Here is a 17687-nt window from a genome sequence, read left to right as displayed (position 1 = left end):
TCTGATCAAGGATACCAAGGTGGACCCACCTCCAAGGAAAACCCAAATGATTTCCTTCCTTCTCCCTCCCACCTCTGCTAAGGGGAGCAACCACCTCCCTGCTGGCAACCAGATGCTGCCAGCATAGCACAGCACCTGAGAAGCATCTCCAAAGTCGATGGGCACACAGGGGGAGGGAAATGGTGCCTAAGGAGCAGCAGCCACCTTCTCCCACGCTGGCCTGGGACTCAATGGGCTGTCTCTGCCTGCAGGGACCAGTGAATCAGCGCTGAGACTACCAGAGGGAGGAGTGCCCTGGGCATCAACACCCTCAGTCCCTCACCAATCCTACTGCTCATAAATAATAACTTAGGAGAAAGAACGCCAACTGTCCGGGTTCGGACAGTAGCCAACTGAGCAGCCCTGGAAGACAGGGGAAAAAAGCAAGCGGGTATGTACTTACTCAAAGTCCTCAAACTCCAAGTCGGCACCTTCCACGGCCGGGCCCTGGCTGTCTGAGGAGGAGGAGGAGGTGGAGGAGCGGAGCCGGTTCTGCTGGTAGCGCATGGAGCGCTGGCGAACACTGTCTCTCCGCGAGAGGTACTGGATCATCCTCTGGGCGTAGTAGGCAGCAGGAGATAATCTGAGAGAGACAGAGATGGACACACACACACACACTCGCACTGAGCTGGGGACTCTGAGTGGCAGGAAATCCAGCTCTCCCATGACATCTCCCCGCTGAGACGAACTCCGAGACATGAAAAAGAAAGGGCATTTAACTCACCAGGAGGTCTGTACTACAGAACATGCTTATCAGACTAACCCCTGTGTTTCTGGTCTGAGATAAGGCAAACAGACTGTTTAACCAGCCATCATCTCATCAAGAGCTGTCCCCTCCAAAGAAGACAGCACCGGGCCTTCCTTTGCAGCTTAACGAAGCCCTTCAGCTTCTCCGGAAGCCCTTCACACGGATTCACAGCTTTTCCTCAATCAGCAGCCATCCTTCAAGATGTCAAGTGTGACAGGACCTCAGTGGTCACCCCTTTACAGAGACAGGGAGACTGAGGCAGATGAAGAAGGCACCACAGGCGGCGTCTTCACCAGGCCTGCTTTCTCCTCCAACCAATACACAGATCTGGCCCTCTACTTCAAACAATCTCTCGGAACCTCTCACCACTCCCATCCTGGCTCCCATAAATAAATATCTGTAACATGGCAAAAATCAGGCAGCTTTGAGAGTGAAAAGATACTCGGAAGAAGAGAAATTCTAACAGAGGAAAAGAGAATGTCTGTGTCTTCGAATCAGAGGCTCCAGGGGTATTGTATAATACGGAAGCACCGCTGATTTTCCTTCTTCCACCCTTCTCAGTAAATAGCGTGCGCCTAGGTCTTCAAACTAGGGGTTTAGTTTGAGACTCCAAGTCAACTCATAGTGTCCTACATGCAATTCCCCACATCTCTCACAACACTGCGAGATGAGCTCAATCTACACACTGAGAAAGTGAGAGCAAAACACGAACAGAGAAACGTCTTCTGTGATAATATTGAGTAGTAAAAAATGTCGAGGCTTAAACCTGCCACCAGGAATTTTATCCTATAGAAACATACAAGAACAAAGAGCTGTCGGAGGTGGTTCATTTGCAACAGTGCTAGCAATCATAGAGAATACTGGAACACATCCCAAATGCCCATCAACAGATTAGACCCATTCTAGCCAAACTAAGAAACACCATGTAACTATTAAAAAGAGTAAAGCATTACTACACACTCCAAATAAAAGCAGGGAGAAAAACTGGAGAATGGGACGAATGTATGACTATTACACGTATGTAAAAATGCACATTGTTGTAATTGAGGATCAAGCTAAAAGGAGGCACAGCTATCAAAAGCGAGGGTTCTTGGGGATCTTTATACTTAATGCACTTCTGTAACACGTGTATATACATGGGAAAAGCATCTATCTTGTTATTACCATTATTTTTAAATCCGACTGAGCTGGAAATGTTCCTCCTCAAATGGTATGAAAGTATTTACGAACATCTTGCAACTTGACCTTTTTCATATCCCCGGACTTATCCTCAGTAAGTGCACTGACCCAGGCCAAAGAAGACCCTGCTGCCAGCTGCTACTGTCACCAGAGGTCTCGCTGTCTGGCCAGCCATCAAGTGGAACATCCTGGGCACGCTAACTGACAGTCTTTGGAACTCAAAAGTCTGCTGTGGAACAGTCTGCTGCATTTGGCGTCATGGAATCCCAGTAGCTGTGCACAGCAGGTGGGCGTGGGTTATGCAGATGACTTGGCCAAGAAATCAGGGTAAAAGAACTTCTTCAACGGGTGGGGTTCTCACTATCCCTTTAGGACCCTGCTCCCTAGCATTGTGTAAGGACAAGTCACATAATCCTAAATTTTCAACAGAGAAAGTCAATACTCCTAAAATTTTTCTGCTGTCTACCAATTGTACATCTAGCAGAAATCAACCAGTTGTTGGGTAAATGCTCTTATCAATCAAGACTAGAAAAGAAGGCAGCAGTAGAAACGTTTCAAGTGGAGAATGAAAAATTTTTTAGTTTTGTTTTTAATTATTCTTGAGAAATGACCACTGAGTGCATTCACTCCTTGGTTGACAGCCTCCCTTACTAATGGGGGGTAGGGTAGGGAGAGATATTGATAATCGATTTAGTAATAACAGCCCTGCTGCTGCTAACAAAGATAACCCTTTTTCGGGGGTACAATTTCAGTCCTAGGTAACCCCAACAGAGTAGTTTCACTATTGAACTATAGGGAATCTCTAAGTTATGAAACAATATGTCAATGGTTAAAAATAAATGGACCAAAAAAATCCTGACACACTATTAAATACAAATACACTCATGTTTCATTTCAACCCTTTAAAGTTTCCAGAGGGTGGCCAAGGATCTGAATGCTGAGGAGAAATAGCCCTTAGACTGACCTCCACACATGGTGAAGTATACAGACAGTGACGCCTAAGAGGAGAAAGAAATTAAACCACTGGTAACATGCGGTACCACCCCTCTTCCTTCTAAAGAGCTTAGGGAAACCACCAGACAACCCTAAAATGTCTCGGGTGAAAATCTCAAATGTTTAAATAAATTCTCATGATTTCTTAAAAAACAAAGCAACACTTTGCCCTTTCAAACACTTACTCTGTGTCAAAAGGACCAACACCCCAAAGCCTGGCACTTTCTGGGAATACAGAGATCAGAGTAGGAATAAATAGATTTATTCCACGAGAGAACAAATATAGAACTTTGTCTTTAGGAAGCACTGTTGAACTCTGTCGGGGCCCAACACAGCACAATTTTATAGCAAAAAGCTCGCTACCTCTGCATTTCAGAGTGGTTAGGAGTACGCGCAGGTCACAGCAGAGGCTAGCATAAACTCAGTGCTTGGGCCATCGTCTGAATTGTGGGCCAGTCTTGACGGCATCAATCCCGGTGGGCCCTGATCCTTGGAGCCACCATTTTGGGAGGGAAAAGAATGCAGCACAGGATCTTTTCCCTTGTACTACGACACAACTGCAGCAATGAGGAAACCCTGTCACTCGCCCAGTGGACTAGGAATGGCGTGCCAAGCTCAGTGAGCTTTCTCTGACCTTGCCAACCCCACCACTGTAAATTCACCTGTTCTTTGGGAACGCCTTACAATGTGCTTTGGGGTTAAATGAAGCACACACTATCCCCCTTTTAGATCAAAACAGGATCAGGAAATTCAGCTCATGCCACCCCGAGGGGCTGGTCTCTATAGCCCCAATTCCACACCCTCTTATTGGCCCTCCTCTTTACCAGCAGGGGAACAGACAGTGTAGGCCTGGAACTCATCTGGATTTCTTAGTTTCCTCTTTGAGAACTTTCCAAATGTCTTCTAAATTAGTTTGTGAAGCAAGCACTTGAATAAAATGCAGCTCGTTTTCGCTTCCTTGAGGGAGTCAGCCTCAAAAAGTCAACATCTCAATGAGCTTGACTGGTATCTTTTAGTTTTATATTCTTCACAAATTAGAAACCCTCACTTTCTCACTCAGTTCTGTTTTTGTGCTATTTGCAGGTCACCTCTCTGTTGGTGAAAGCCTTTGTTTCTTCTTCAAGTCCCTCCTCTAGCCCCCTCCCCCTTGCAAAAAGTGCCCCCAAGGACAAGCGCTCAGTCATGAATGTCTGTCAGTCCGGGATTCTGTTCACTTACCTGCAACCATTCCCAATCACCTGAACCACCTGCCTCAAAAATGTACCTGAAGAGTCAAAGAGCACCAGGACCAGAGAGGCACAGAGGGGGAGTCCAACAAGGGCCGCCCCTCCCCCCACCTGGTGCCACTTCTCACTTGGGCCTTACCTCGCTGGGTCTGGGTAAATTGGGTGCTCTCTGGATCCTGCTCCATCATAACGGGATAAGGAAATGAGGGAAGACTCCAGCAGCCTCCTAGCAGAGATTAAAAAAATGGCGATAATCCCTGTCAATTACCAACTCAGAGGTCATTCATAAGGAAACACAGGGGAAAGATAAACAACGTCCCCCTTCGTTGTAGCCAGCTAGCACCTGCGCTGTGTAGGAAGGAACACACCCTTCCAACAAGCAAAGGATTGCGGGCGGTGAGGGACTGAAGAGCTTCAGAGCGCCCACAATGGTGAGGCCACCGCGTTGGGTTGGCTCCTGCTTCCAGCAAGAATGGCAGGCTGGCTTCTGGCATGTTTACTTCTATTTGCAGTAGCTCCAGGAGACGGACAGAAGGCCAAGGCTGACACATCAGAGAGGGGAGTGGGGCACGCATGGCAATGATTGCCAACCTTTTTTACTTAGAGGTCTGTTCCTCCATGTCACCATAATCCATATGTCCCCGTATCTTCTACTCCGTCCACTCTGCCCACACACCCCTTTTGTTTCCCAAGCAAAAGTGCTCTTAACAACTGACAACATTCTTTAATTACATAATCTAGGACCAAGCATAAATTCAAGTTGGAGTATGTGCCACAAGTTTTGAGGTGTTTGGTTGTTTTTTTTTAAGTCAGACGATATAATCAGCAGCTCCCATGCAGCTCACCCCCGGCTAGAAAGGCAGGTAGGACGACACAGAGGAGAGCCCAGCACAAGGGCTCTCTCTGTTAGGCACTAACACCAGGATGCCAGTGACGGCCTCTCTCAATCATTCTGCTCACACGGCAGCCGCCTGGGGCTTGTTCAGGTGACCGTGCAACCGTGCCCACTGGGAGTGACATGAACGGGCAAACAGGAAGTCCTGTGTCCCATCACATAGCTCCAGCCGACTGCTAGCATGCTGGAATGTGGGCTTAGCATTGCTGGCTCTTCCTGTGTTTTAAGAGAAGCCAGAAGTATGGATTTTTGACCAAAAGCTCCTGATGTGAGCTAAAAATAAAACACCTGGGGGGCAGGGGGAGAGGTGTGTACAAGGACCAGTTTAAGGATAAATGTGGCCCAGGGACCCCAGTTTTCCATGTGTGCCACACTGTTTCCAATCTCCAGCTTGCCCTGGTGAGAATCAATCTCCTGCCACAGAAGGAGAAGGCAGGAGCAGGTTTCCGGCTGCCAGCCAGAGACCCTGCTTTCAAGCAGAGGTGCAAGAGAAGAGCAGCAGCTACCAATGTTTCCCAGTTGACTCCGTTCCATTCCCTGTCATGAAAACGAATAGGCTGTAGGTACAGTCACGTGCAGTTCCTTAAACCAGTCACTGGCATTTCTCCTCACAGCACGTGGGGGAAATAGAGAGCTTGTAAGCGAGTTTTCCTGCCCAGGCTGATCACATGCTAAATGGTGCTTTTGATCGGACAAGGTCTGGAACTACACACTCTAGCCCTCACCCCTTACCTTCCCCCCTCCTGGGACACTTTACACAGTTCTACCACGCATGGTAGAACATTCATTGTCACCAACCAGGAAGGAAAGAAAGCCTTGTTTGAGAGGCTGACCCTTCAAGGAGATGTACATTTAGAGCAGCAGCAGAAATGCTACTTTTCGTCACTTCTAAAATATACTTGAAAAATAAAAATAAAACCAACATTTCTTTATGCGTCTCAACTGGGATACATCTTACAATTGTGGGCCACCGTTTAATTGGCAGGCTTTCCCCCCTTCATAGGGTCACCTACAATACATACAAGTCTTTGAAGTGCAACAATCTCTGAGAGAGGCGGCGAGAGGTACATGGGTTGGAGGTGAAATGAGCAAAATCTTGAGAAGTGTAACTGTTCGAGACATTACACCTGCTTCCATCGGCAGTGCTTTCCTCATTCCTACTGAGCGCGGTCTACAGGGATTGGGGAGGAGCTGAAGAACGCAGGCCAGACCTGGAAGCAGCTTCTTCCATCAGCCCGTGCGCGCTCTCTCTGGGGGCTGCCCTGGATCCCACTGAGCACAGGCCTTTGGCAAGGAGTGTCCTCCAGAGTAACCAAACTATATCCTCCCTGAGTCCTCCTGGAAGTACTGGTGGCACAGTGGTCAAAGTGCGTGGCTGCCAACTAAAACATCTGCAGTGTCAGCTCACCAGCTGCTCTTCAGGAGAAAGATGGGGCAGTTGACTTCCATATAAAGGCGTACAGCCTTGGAAACCCAATGGGGCAGTTCAGTTTTGTCCTATGGGATCCTATGAGTCAGAATTGGCTCAACAGCAGGGAGTTTGTGGATGTTTAGCTTTAAGTATGTCTGCCTGGAAAGCAATCCTAGGGAATAATTTAGGAGGTAAACACAGGGGATGGGGGTCTCTTCAAAAAGCTTATGAAAAAATGAAATTGAAAGCTAACGAATTTCCCATGAACTCTCTGAAGCCTCCCCACTGTGCCAAGGCAGTGGCAGTGTGCAATGTGTGACAAAGTCTGGCGATGCTGGGAAGGTGGTATCAGTGTTAGAACAGCGTGGATCAGACAAATGCTTCCACTTTCTAATTCTACAACATTGACTTCCTACCTCCTTACCTTCCTCCTATCTATAGTAGGAAGCGTTCCTCAAATCACAGTGTAACCAACATGTTAAACTCAGTCTCCAGAGAGTCCCCAAACAAGCTTCTATTGGAACATGCATCCCTTGTGCCTACTTAACTGCAGAATCAGCTGGCACCATTTGCTTCCCAGGCAATAGGGTGGGCCCGGCACACCCCATCTGTTTGTATCACTGCCAAGATACAACATCCAAAGACCAATCACTAGGAATAGCCCTCCCTTCACATGCATTACTAATGATGCATAAAGTCGGCAGAGTTAACAACACAATAACGGAAGGAGTGAAAAACTTCTTTTCTAAGTAAAGAAAGAACTTGAGTTACCAGATGAATAATCATCACTACCACTGCTAGGAAGCTCAAAGAATGACCTTGGTTCCTTGCAAACTAACTTCCTGCAGTGAGTCACAGAGAGCAGTCAATGGGGAAACAGCACAAGAAAGCCTTATGGGGTGGCAGTTCTACGCCTTCGGCTCTGACCATCAGAAATTTGACTTGATTCTATTATCTGCCATGCAACTCAATAATGCAAAATCAGCGAGGGCTTAGAAAAGCCTCGGAACAAGCTTGTTCAAACTGGAAGTTGCATTTCACTGTGACCTAAGATCTCAAGTTAAAAATTGATTTCTTGTAGAAAACACGTACACCTGCATGCCACACATTCTTTTCTCTACAGCTTGCCTGGTTCATTCTATCTGTGGTGTCCAAGCGAAGTATGCCAGTGTTATGTTACCTTGGTCTGTTGAAGAGCAAGAACAAATGAGGCTTAACAATGCAATAATCATAATATATTTAATATGCATATATACATAAGAAGGAATTCTGGTGGCACCGTCAGGTAAGCTCTAAACTGCAGGCTGGTAGTTCAAAATTCACCAGCGCACCGAGAGAGAAAAATGAGATTTTCTGCTTCTGTAAAGACTTCAGTCTCAGAAACAATGCCGATGGTTGCTATGAACCAACTCTATAGCAGAGGGCTTTGTTTTATTTAAGGGTTGTGTAAGATCTTTAATTAACAGAGTCTAATGGTTACAGGTCTTAGAAGCCTTTTTTTAAAACTAGTATATTTAATGTGCATTGTTGAATGGAAAACTGATCTGCTCTGTAAACCTTCACCCAGGGAGGGGAGCAAAATGAGAAGTTGATACCAAGGACTCAAGCAGAAAAGAAAATGTTTTGAGAATGATGATGGCAACAAATGGACAAATGTCATTCACACAATGGCTGGATGGATGGATTGTGCTAAGAGTTGTATGGGTGCCCAATAAAATGATTTTAGGCTCTCCTGCCCTCTCTGCCCACGCCATGTGCAGACCTGGCTGTTGAGATAGATCATGGCCGTCCAAGAGGAGCTGTAAATTCCTGGTTGCAAGAAGCCAGGCCAAGTGCCAAAGTGCTTGAAGAGCCACATGTCTCGTCATGCGTCTCCCAGTCTCACAAACATCACGTGAGATCTTGAAGTCAAGACTCTGTGACACATGAATACACCACAGAAGGATCTTCCGCCCGAGACTCCTCGCACCTCTTTAGCTGAAAGCAAGAGCCAACCTGACTCAAGCTCTCCTGAGATGACCAAGCAGCTTGACTATGACCTGGAGACCTTTGAAAACAAAGCAGAGTCCACCCTCATCAACGTTACCAAGCACCTCTCAGCCCGCCCTTCAATCTTTCAGGAAGGCCCTCGGCCTGGCATGCGAGTGGAAGAGCGAGCCAGCAAACAAGTCAGCAAGAACCAGCCCCAGTGACGACTCCAAATAAATTTTAAAACAAGTCTCCCACAAACTTTTTGAAGCCCCCTTGCATATCACACAACTTTTGCCTGTTCAATTATTTACAGGTTTAAGCCTTATTGGCAGCAATTACAAGAATACATTTGCAAGCGTACCATTCCATGATCCATGTAGTTTTTCCATCCCTGCTATCCTCCACACCCCACTTTCTGTATACTGACCCTAGTAACCTCTAATAAACTTTGATATCTATTTCTTTTTTAAAAGATTTTTTAAAAATGTTAACCCAATTCACAAGAAAGTTTTTCTAAAGGAAATCAATGCTTTAAAATATATATTAACCACAACTATGTGAAATATAAAATATTAGTAAAAAGTATGATAGAGAAAATGTGGTTAAATCTCAACATTTGGGAAATGTGAGTAAGGAATGTTTGTACTATTTCTGCAAAGGCTGAAATTATTGCAGAATAAAAAGTTCAAAGTTGTATTTTAAAAAAATGAAAGTACCAATAAAATGATTTAAAAAAATGAAAGTCGACTATTGAAAACTAAAGAGGCAACTAATCATTTTCAAAAGAACTACTCACTTTTCCAAAGGATTTCCTCAAATAAGTTATCTAAATGATGTAAAGCAGATGTTGGTCAACTCTAGGACTTCTTTTTAGAAATCAAGTTCTTTGAAAGGTAATCCATCCAGTCGATACTGACCCATAGCAACCCCATAAGGACCTGATAGAACTGCCTCTGAGTTTCCAAGTCCATACCTCTCTACGGGAGAAGAAAGCCCCATCTCTTCCCCTGAGACATCTGGTGGTTTGAAACTGATGGCCTTATGGGTAGCAACCCAATGCGTACTCACTACAGCACCGGGGCCCCTTGAAAGACAAGGGGGGAATTATTAAAGGAATCTCACTCGCTCGCTGCCATTGAGTCCAAACTGACTCATAGCACCCCTCTAGGACAGGGTAAAACTATTCCTACAAGTTTTGGGACTAAGTATTTACAGAAATAGAAAGCCTCATATTTCTCCCAAGGAGCAGCTGATGGTTTCCAACTGCTAATCCTGCAGTGAAAAGCCCAATGTGCAATCCAGTAATGTCGTCAAAACTAGAAATCACAGTATCAGGCACTATAGCAATTAAGAAAACTTATATATATATATTATATCTTACTGAAACCACAAGCCAATAGGAACACAATTCAAACTCTAAAATTCCAGACACTTTCAGTGAAAATAACAGAAGTATTCTTTTAAAAATCTGAGGGCCACCAGAGGGGTCCCTAGATCAGCTATCCCCAGTTAGCAGGATCATATCCTTTGATGAGTATGAAGACAGTAAAAACCAGGGGAAGAATCTCTGGAGCAGAAATGTCGGGGCAGACGAGCTGTGTCAACATCAATGGATTATCAGGGCTGGGAACAGAGAATTTAGGAGCCACTCTAGACAGAATAAACTCTTCCTGACTCAGCAATTATGGCCCGAAGATACTCCTTCAACAAGTGGTCAGAGAACAGAGAAAATCAATATCCCAGTGCAAGCAAACACGCGCAGATCTTCTCCAACCACCACAACCTGGGAGGTCTACATTGTTCTGACGAGATGGCTCCGGAAGTTAAGATGCCACTGTGCCTATGCCTCAAGAGTCATCCCAAGGCCAGTTCTGTTGTCTGAGTGGCATCTGCTGTTTGAGTTAAGGTGAGCCAAACCCAAACTAGTAACTCCCTTCTCTCTGCAAAAGAAAATTCAAATCATTCAGCTTGGTGTTCAAAGACAATGCAGTCAAATTTCCAATTCCTTTTCGGTATATAAGCACTATATGCGCTGGTCCACGGGTTTTCACTTTTGGGGGGGTCTTATTACTCCTTTAATGATCTTAAAAAACGATTGCGGCCTCTGACATACTTTTGTGTTAATGAATTTATTAATGAAAATTTTTGCCTTCTGTCTAACCCTAACATGGTGTTTAGTTACTTAAGGTTTAACCTGTATCGGTGAACATCCCGTGTATTTTAATCTAAAAAGCTGTCCTATACGAGGTAGTACCAAAAAGAAAAAACAGGAAAACAGCTCTGCTGAGCGGCGCTTTCCTAGTACACATTTTTCCTGCTGGGTGAGCGTAGATCAACCGGCTCTGAGTTAGTACATCCAGCAGCGTCACCTGGAAGGTTCTCCTAGGCCAATTTTTTGTAAAAGCACATTCCCTTGAAACTCGATTTTTGTGGTGGTCGATTTAAGAGAACAGTGTGTGGCTGTGAAATCTTATTTCCTGCGCAGGAAAAATGCTGCAGAAACTGTGGTGATGAACACTGCTACCAAGGACAGAGCTATAGGAAAAAACTCAAGTGTACGAGTGGTTTTCTTGTCTCAAAAAGGGTGTAATGTTGAGTTCTGGATGTCCATCCACTTCCCGAATGGCTGGAAAAATGTTTTGAGAATGATGAGGACAATGAATGTACTAATGTGCTTTACACAACTGATGTATGTATGGATTGTGTTAAAAGTTGTATGAGCCCCTAATAAAATGATTTTTAAAAATGTTTCCAAGAATGGAACTGCGCAATGGATAAATATATTAAGTAAAACAGAGAGTACTTTGAAGGTGATAAGGTTGTTTTATTAAAAAATTTAAATACATTGCTTTGGAAAAAAAAATCCACTTTGGGAGGGGGCATATATATATATGCGTGTGTATATATTTCCCTTTTCTCAATAGTAACTTAAAATCTCTCTCTGCCCAGGCATCCGGGAAGATGGCGGACATCCAGACTGAGCGTGCCTACCAAAAGAAGTCAACCATCTTCCAAAACAAGAGGGCCCTTTTGGGGGAAACCGACAAGGAGAAGCTCCCCCGTTACTACAAGAACATTGGCCTTGGCTTCAAGACGCCCAAAGAGGCCATTGAAGGCACCTACATTGACAAGAAATGCCCCTTCACTGGCAACGTCTCTATCCGAGGGAGAATTCTGTCTGATGTGGTGACCCAGAGGAAGATGCAAAGGACCACTGTCATCCGCTAGTACAACCGCTTTGAGAAGCACCACAAGAACATGTCTGTGCACCTGTCCCCCTACTTAAGGGACGTCCAGATCAGCTACATTGTCACAGTGGGCAAGTGCCGGCCCCTGAGCAAGACTGCGCTTCAATGCGCCAATGTCACCAAAACCGCGGGCACCAAGAAGCAGTTCCAGAAGTTTTGAGCCACCAGCCTCCCAGTGAAATAAAGTTATTTTTGGTCACACACACACACACACACACACACACACACACACACACACAAAACCAAACCTTTCTCTATCACTGGCTAGATTAATGATACTACTATTAGAATTACTGAATGTCTCGTGGAGGTTGCTTACATTATTTCTCAACAAGCTGATAATCCTGCCTCTAAAGTGGACCATAGATACATATAAACTTTAGATATACGAAAAAATATTGAGGTCCAACTTAATCATAAGCCTTAATTTAAGAATAATTACTTCTTTATGATGTGGCCCTGCTCAACATTTGCCCTCATGAAGTGATCACTGAAGATATGAGTGTTATAGAAAAAAGTGGTGAAGAAATTTGGTGGTTTCTGGCTATCAGAAAGAACAGTCTCTGGGGTCTCAAAGGCTTGTCTTAAACAAGCAACCATCTAAGTGAGGAATTCGCGAAGTCCATACAGAAGGCGCACATCAGCCAGTGCGATCCAGGATTGTGATTCAAGAGCAGAGGAGGACATTGTATTGGAGCCTAAAATCTGAGCATCTGGTTTGCAGAATGCTATAAATAAATGAAAGTAAAAGCCCAAAAAGCCATGTATTTGTAGAGTCCCCATGGAGATAAAGCCTCCACTGAACTCCCACATACTGACAAGAGATGTGAACAGTTTTGACCCTCAGACAGTGTGCATTTGGAAGTGGCTTACTGTAGCTATAATTAGGTTAAAATTTAATATTTGATCATTGGCTTTCCCTTTTGAACCATTTTACATTTGTTGAATTTTTTTTCTTAATCTACTTTCTCTTGGATTGAGGTTTTTCTATTTTATTCTGTTGTCATTTTTGGTATTCTTTTGTTTATATGAAATCCAAGATAGGTAACCCATAGAGACAGTAACTAGATGAATAGTTCCCTCGGGTCATGTCAGAGAAGGTGGGGCAGGGGTTAATGCGAGCCAACAATGATGGGTATAAGAATAAAGAAAACGTCTTAAAATTGATTACGGTGGTAATTGCACGACTCTTACACATGTCCATTGTGCCTAGCACATTTGTACATATATTGCCATCATCATTTTGTTTAAATTTTTTAAAACACAAAATGTCAGAATATAAATTAATATTGCGACCTCAGAGCTTTTGCTTATGAGTTTTATCTATCAATATTTACCAATTTGACATTTAAAAACCTCAAACTCACTGCCATCGAGTTAATGCAGACTTGTAATAAAGCTAGAACCATTTTAATATAACAGCATATAGTCCATGAGCCATCAGAACCATTACCTCACTACATGTTGAACAACCCCTGGCGCGCGCACTGATCACTCGTGAGAATGAAGGTGAAAAAGGCAAAGGACATCTCAGTGTGCTCAGAGACCCAGTTTGGACTTCAGAATCACTGCTCTAGTTAAACTCTTCACTACCTCACCTATGCCTTTAGGTTGACCCGCTTTCTTCTGGAACATTCCTCTGGCTCCTTTCTGCTACGAAAATCCTTCAGTGCTCAAATAGCTGCCTCCTTGGCCATTTTCCCAATATCCCAAAGTATGTTTACTTTTCTGAAAGGCCTTCTCCTAGGGTGTCTCACACTGCAGTTACCTGTCTTGTCTCTGCTACGGACCTACAGCAATGTGAAAGCAGGTACTCGCCCAAGTTCTCTTTCTATGCCTATTGAAACTAACATCCCAATGACCATGTAAGGGGACAGCAACAAATGTCTAAGTGTATCAAACAGTAGGGTCTAAAGAGACTTGGAAGAATAAGCAAGAGGAACAAATCTGATTGACCCTCACTGACCTTGTGACTTTCAAACAAGGTGCTGGATGTTCAAAGCTCACACTAAAATTCCTAAAGGAACAGGGTTTCCGAAAGTGCTTACATCACCCCTTTAGCCCATTAGTCACGTAAGTCACTCAGGTTCAAGTGCTGACGTGGCTGCACTAATAGATGCAGTGTGGCCTGGTGACCATCCTGGGAGATGTATTAAATCAGAGTCGGAGACTGACTACTTTCCTGGGAAGCTACCACTGATGCTCCTGGACAGCCTATTGACCAGCAAGACCTCGTAGAGAGAAGAGAGCAAAGCTTCCTGGGAGACCAAGGGGCAGGGGGCCAAGGAAACGTGGATGCACCGCTGCTCTCGTCATTTCTGAATCTTGCTCTGCCAGCCTCACAGCTCGCTGCCTTGGCGCATGCCTGGGCCTGGAAATGACAAGCCCTCATTCTTTATTAAAAAAAAAAAATAATTGTGTGTTCTGAAATGACACCTCTATTATGATTTCCAAATTGACATCTCTGCTTTAAAGCAGAGGCTGGATCCAAGCCTCCCCGTGTTTCACACACTGGCAATTACCGTTTAAGTTACCCAACCATCGGCAGTCACCTGATCGCTACAGGGCTCCCTGGTTGTAGGGGGGGCACTGGAGGCGTTCAGTGCAGTTGCTAGCAGGGCCTGGCAGGCAATTCCTGCGCCTGCTAGGGGAGGGAACAAGGCAAGGGGACACTTCTAAATGACCTCAGAAGGGGAAAAAAAAAAAAAACTACAGAAAGAGCCTGTGCAGCCAGAGGGGAAGAGCAGCCTTGTTTTGGCACCATCAGACCTAAGTACGTTGTGGGGCTCAGAAGTGTGCCCTCCACCAGAAAAGCTTCTTGACAAAATGCAGTTTCTTAATGCTTCTGTGCAGTGAGCGCCACACCATCACAGACATGGAAAAAAGAGATTAGAAATGGAATTTATCTGTGGAGTGACCATCGTGCAACAATGCACACACTCTCTCTCCCCACTCTCCCCCCCTCACTCATACACACACACACACACACACACACACACACACACACACACACGATATTGCCTGAGAAGTCTGCCAAAACGTCTGGAACCATCTGACTTTCCACTAATTGTTTGGTGGGTGGTTCTTTTGAATCCAATTGTAAAGTGGTTGGTTGCCACAATCCTGAGCTTTTGTACACCCCCCAGCAGCACACTGCACTAATATTATGAAGCTTCGATTGATAATACAAACTCACTTTTGCCCATCCACTTTCCCTGGGAAGCTGGGGAGGTCTGCTCACAGACCACAGGCTTTTGGGGGGTTTTTTGCTTTTGTTTTTAATTAGGAACATAAATCAGAGCTCTCATCCAGAAAGTAAGAACACTTCTGAAGTGCTTCTACTTCTGAGGCCCAGGACTGAATTGGTAGCATCAGGCAACTCGACAAAAACAGCCAGCTCCGGTTCTCAAAGGCACCTGTGCCCCGACGAGCAGGGAGGGCACACAAACTGAATTAAGAGGTACACCCTGTACCTTGACTGGTTCCCCTTAAAAATCAATGGGAAGATTCACATTTAAAATCTTAAAATCAAAATTATCCCCTGAAGCCTACTTGAAACCAAACAACGGTTTAGCTTAAGGAGTACAGAACGCCTGCCTGGAGCATCTAGCTATTTGAGGAGTTCTCTCTGTGTGGCTCCCACTGACAACAGTAAATAAAAAAAATTTTTAAAAAGAGAGAGACTGGCACCGGGTAGGGAGTTTATGTGAGCAGGGGAAGAAAAATCCAGAAGGGGCGTGAGGACGGGTGCACAACTCAAAGAAGGCCCATCGATGTCTCTGAACTGGGCATGAAGAACTGGTGAATTAATTGGGGTGGTAGGTAGGGTGGTGGTTGCTGTGTGTCCTCTTCAAAATGTCAAACAACAAAGTAAATACAATTCAAAATATAAAGAGATTTACAGAAGTTAATAATTCTGATTTTCCAGATACTTTTAGCCAGAATATTAGGAAAATCCAAAACACCCTAAACATGCCCACTAATTCTTCAAGGAACACACTATACTGGTAATTTACTGTCTCAATACCAGCACACTTGTACAGTGTCGGTTCTCACATTCCTGACCTAAGTTGGATTGGGTTTTTGTCAGGAATCCTGCCAACACCGTGCTCTAGAATGTGACATCCAACCTTGCACCAACATCAGGGAGCTCGGAGAGCTGGTAGGCGAAGCCTGAGAAGAGGGGAAAGAAAAGGAAGACATAGTGGACTTGGGCATGTGTAACCAGTTTTCCCAGAGTAATGAGGATCCTGGAATCTACAGAAATAGACAAGAAGGCAGAGACTCCAGGTAAGCCCTGAGCAATCCGCTATTAGCTCTTGCGCTAACACATCCAGGGTTCTCTCTGAACTGCTGCTCTCAGTGACATGTGCTTGTCACTGATTCGCCTTTGGGGGATACTACTTGCCCTTCCACCATGAGTCGGACTAAAGCACTACCCACCCCGATTCCTTTCCACTCAGCATGGACTCCACCATTTCCCTCGGTCTAGACAACATGAAATCACCACAAATGAAACCTAAAGAACAATTCTAGAGAAACTGCAATTTCCCCTCCCCTCCCCCCACCTCCGCCCAAGAATGGTTTATTACCGTCCTCCAGCTTGTCAATCAATACCACCCTGATGACGATTAACTCTGAAGAGCCTGGAAGCCACTTAATTCCCAGCTTGCTAAATATCATGCATTTCCTCCTTCTACTATAATTAAAAGATGCAAATTGCCTTCACGTCACTAGCACTAATGGCTATAATCTCAGAGATCTGAATGCCTGCTGAATCGATACCTGGCCTGTGCAAAGACATCCTCAGCAGCACCACTTTACCCATCTGCATTTTATTTGGGGGATCACAGACAGAAGCCAAAAGACCAGGCAGGGGAGGAGGGAGCCAGAGAAGCCTAACTCAAGACCATCCGCACCAGGCAATACTATGGCAACCATGAAGCATAAAGTCAGGTTGACGCTAGCTCCAGTTCCTTATGAGATGTAACATTTGAAAAGCAACGAGATCAAAGGGCAACATGTCATTAAATACTTTATCAGTGATTTTCACTGGGAGAGGGGTTCCTCCCTGAGCCCCGCGAAGCACTTCTGGTCTTCACATTGGGCAGAGGACGTGTTACTGGAAGTTAATGAAGAGAGACTACGGCTACTGCTCACCATCCTACTGCGCACGGGACAACCTACCAAAAACTGGTCTGGCCCAAAGGCTAATGGGGCCACTGATGAGACCCTCTGCTGTGCCTTCATGGCCTGTGACCCCTGTGCCTGTGCGTCAGGGGCCTGATTTTTCCAATCAGTGAGAGTGCAGTTTAAATTCCATCTTGTGACACTTATGAGCAAGTGCATTATCCTTAGCTTCTACATTTGTAGGGAAATCCCTATTTCACAAGGCTGTTAGGATTAAGGATTGTGTAATGTACCGTAACCAGCACACACCAGTTCAATACATAGCCATTACTTTTTCTTCCTTGGGTTAAACCCACACCCACGGCCTATGAGTCAATTCTGCCTCCTCTTGGCCCAACAGGACAGAGTACAACTGCCCTTTTGGGTTTTTAAGGCTGTAAATCCTTACAGGAACTGTCAGCCTAATCTGTCCTCAAATCAGCTGGTGGGTTTGAACTGCTGGCCTTGCAGTGAACAACCCAGTGCTTAACCACCAGGGCTCCTTTTCTTTGCCCCCCCCCCCCCCAATGCCTGCAGAGTACACGAGGCCCTCTGGCTACTCAAGTTGGTTGGCCTAAAAAGATGGCTCCCCTGGAAGGACCATGTTACAGAAAGATGAGTACTGCAAAGGTATACACATGGCATAAAGGGCTGAGCATGAAGAACCAATGAAGCTCTGCCCGATGGTTCCCTGATCTGTCTACCCACCTACCAATCCATCCATCCCCTGTATCTCACCGGTGCAAATCACACAGTATTTGTTTAGTGTCTACTATTGGGTCTATTTTAGCAAATAAAATAGCCATGG

At 45.1% G+C, this 17687-nt stretch overlaps 1 protein-coding gene and 1 pseudogene across 12 annotated transcripts in view; one reads left to right on the top strand and one right to left on the bottom strand.

Moving 5' to 3' along the window:
• The window catches only part of AMBRA1 (autophagy and beclin 1 regulator 1), a 174596-nt gene that overhangs the window by 91548 nt on the left and 65361 nt on the right, over positions 1-17687 (bottom strand). For 5 of the 12 annotated variants that reach the window (XM_075545788.1, XM_075545787.1, XM_075545790.1 and 2 more), the window contains 2 exons: positions 4325-4411; positions 443-622 (listed from right to left, as the gene is read on the bottom strand). The exons of 2 other annotated variants lie outside the window; for them this stretch is intronic. In XM_075545788.1, coding sequence (XP_075401903.1) covers positions 443-622; positions 4325-4411 — 267 coding nt within the window. The remainder of the gene's footprint in view (positions 1-442; positions 623-4324; positions 4412-17687) is intronic. 5 more of the 12 variants (XM_075545789.1, XM_075545792.1, XM_075545798.1 and 2 more) reach the window with 2 other exon arrangements.
• Positions 11424-11870, top strand: LOC142444678 (small ribosomal subunit protein uS17-like; annotated as a pseudogene).

Source organism: Tenrec ecaudatus, chromosome 4 (genome assembly GCF_050624435.1).
Source record: "Tenrec ecaudatus isolate mTenEca1 chromosome 4, mTenEca1.hap1, whole genome shotgun sequence".
Taxonomy (NCBI): domain Eukaryota; kingdom Metazoa; phylum Chordata; class Mammalia; order Afrosoricida; family Tenrecidae; genus Tenrec; species Tenrec ecaudatus.
The sequence above is the reverse complement of the archived record's forward strand: the minus strand, read 5'-3'. Positions and strand labels throughout refer to the sequence as shown.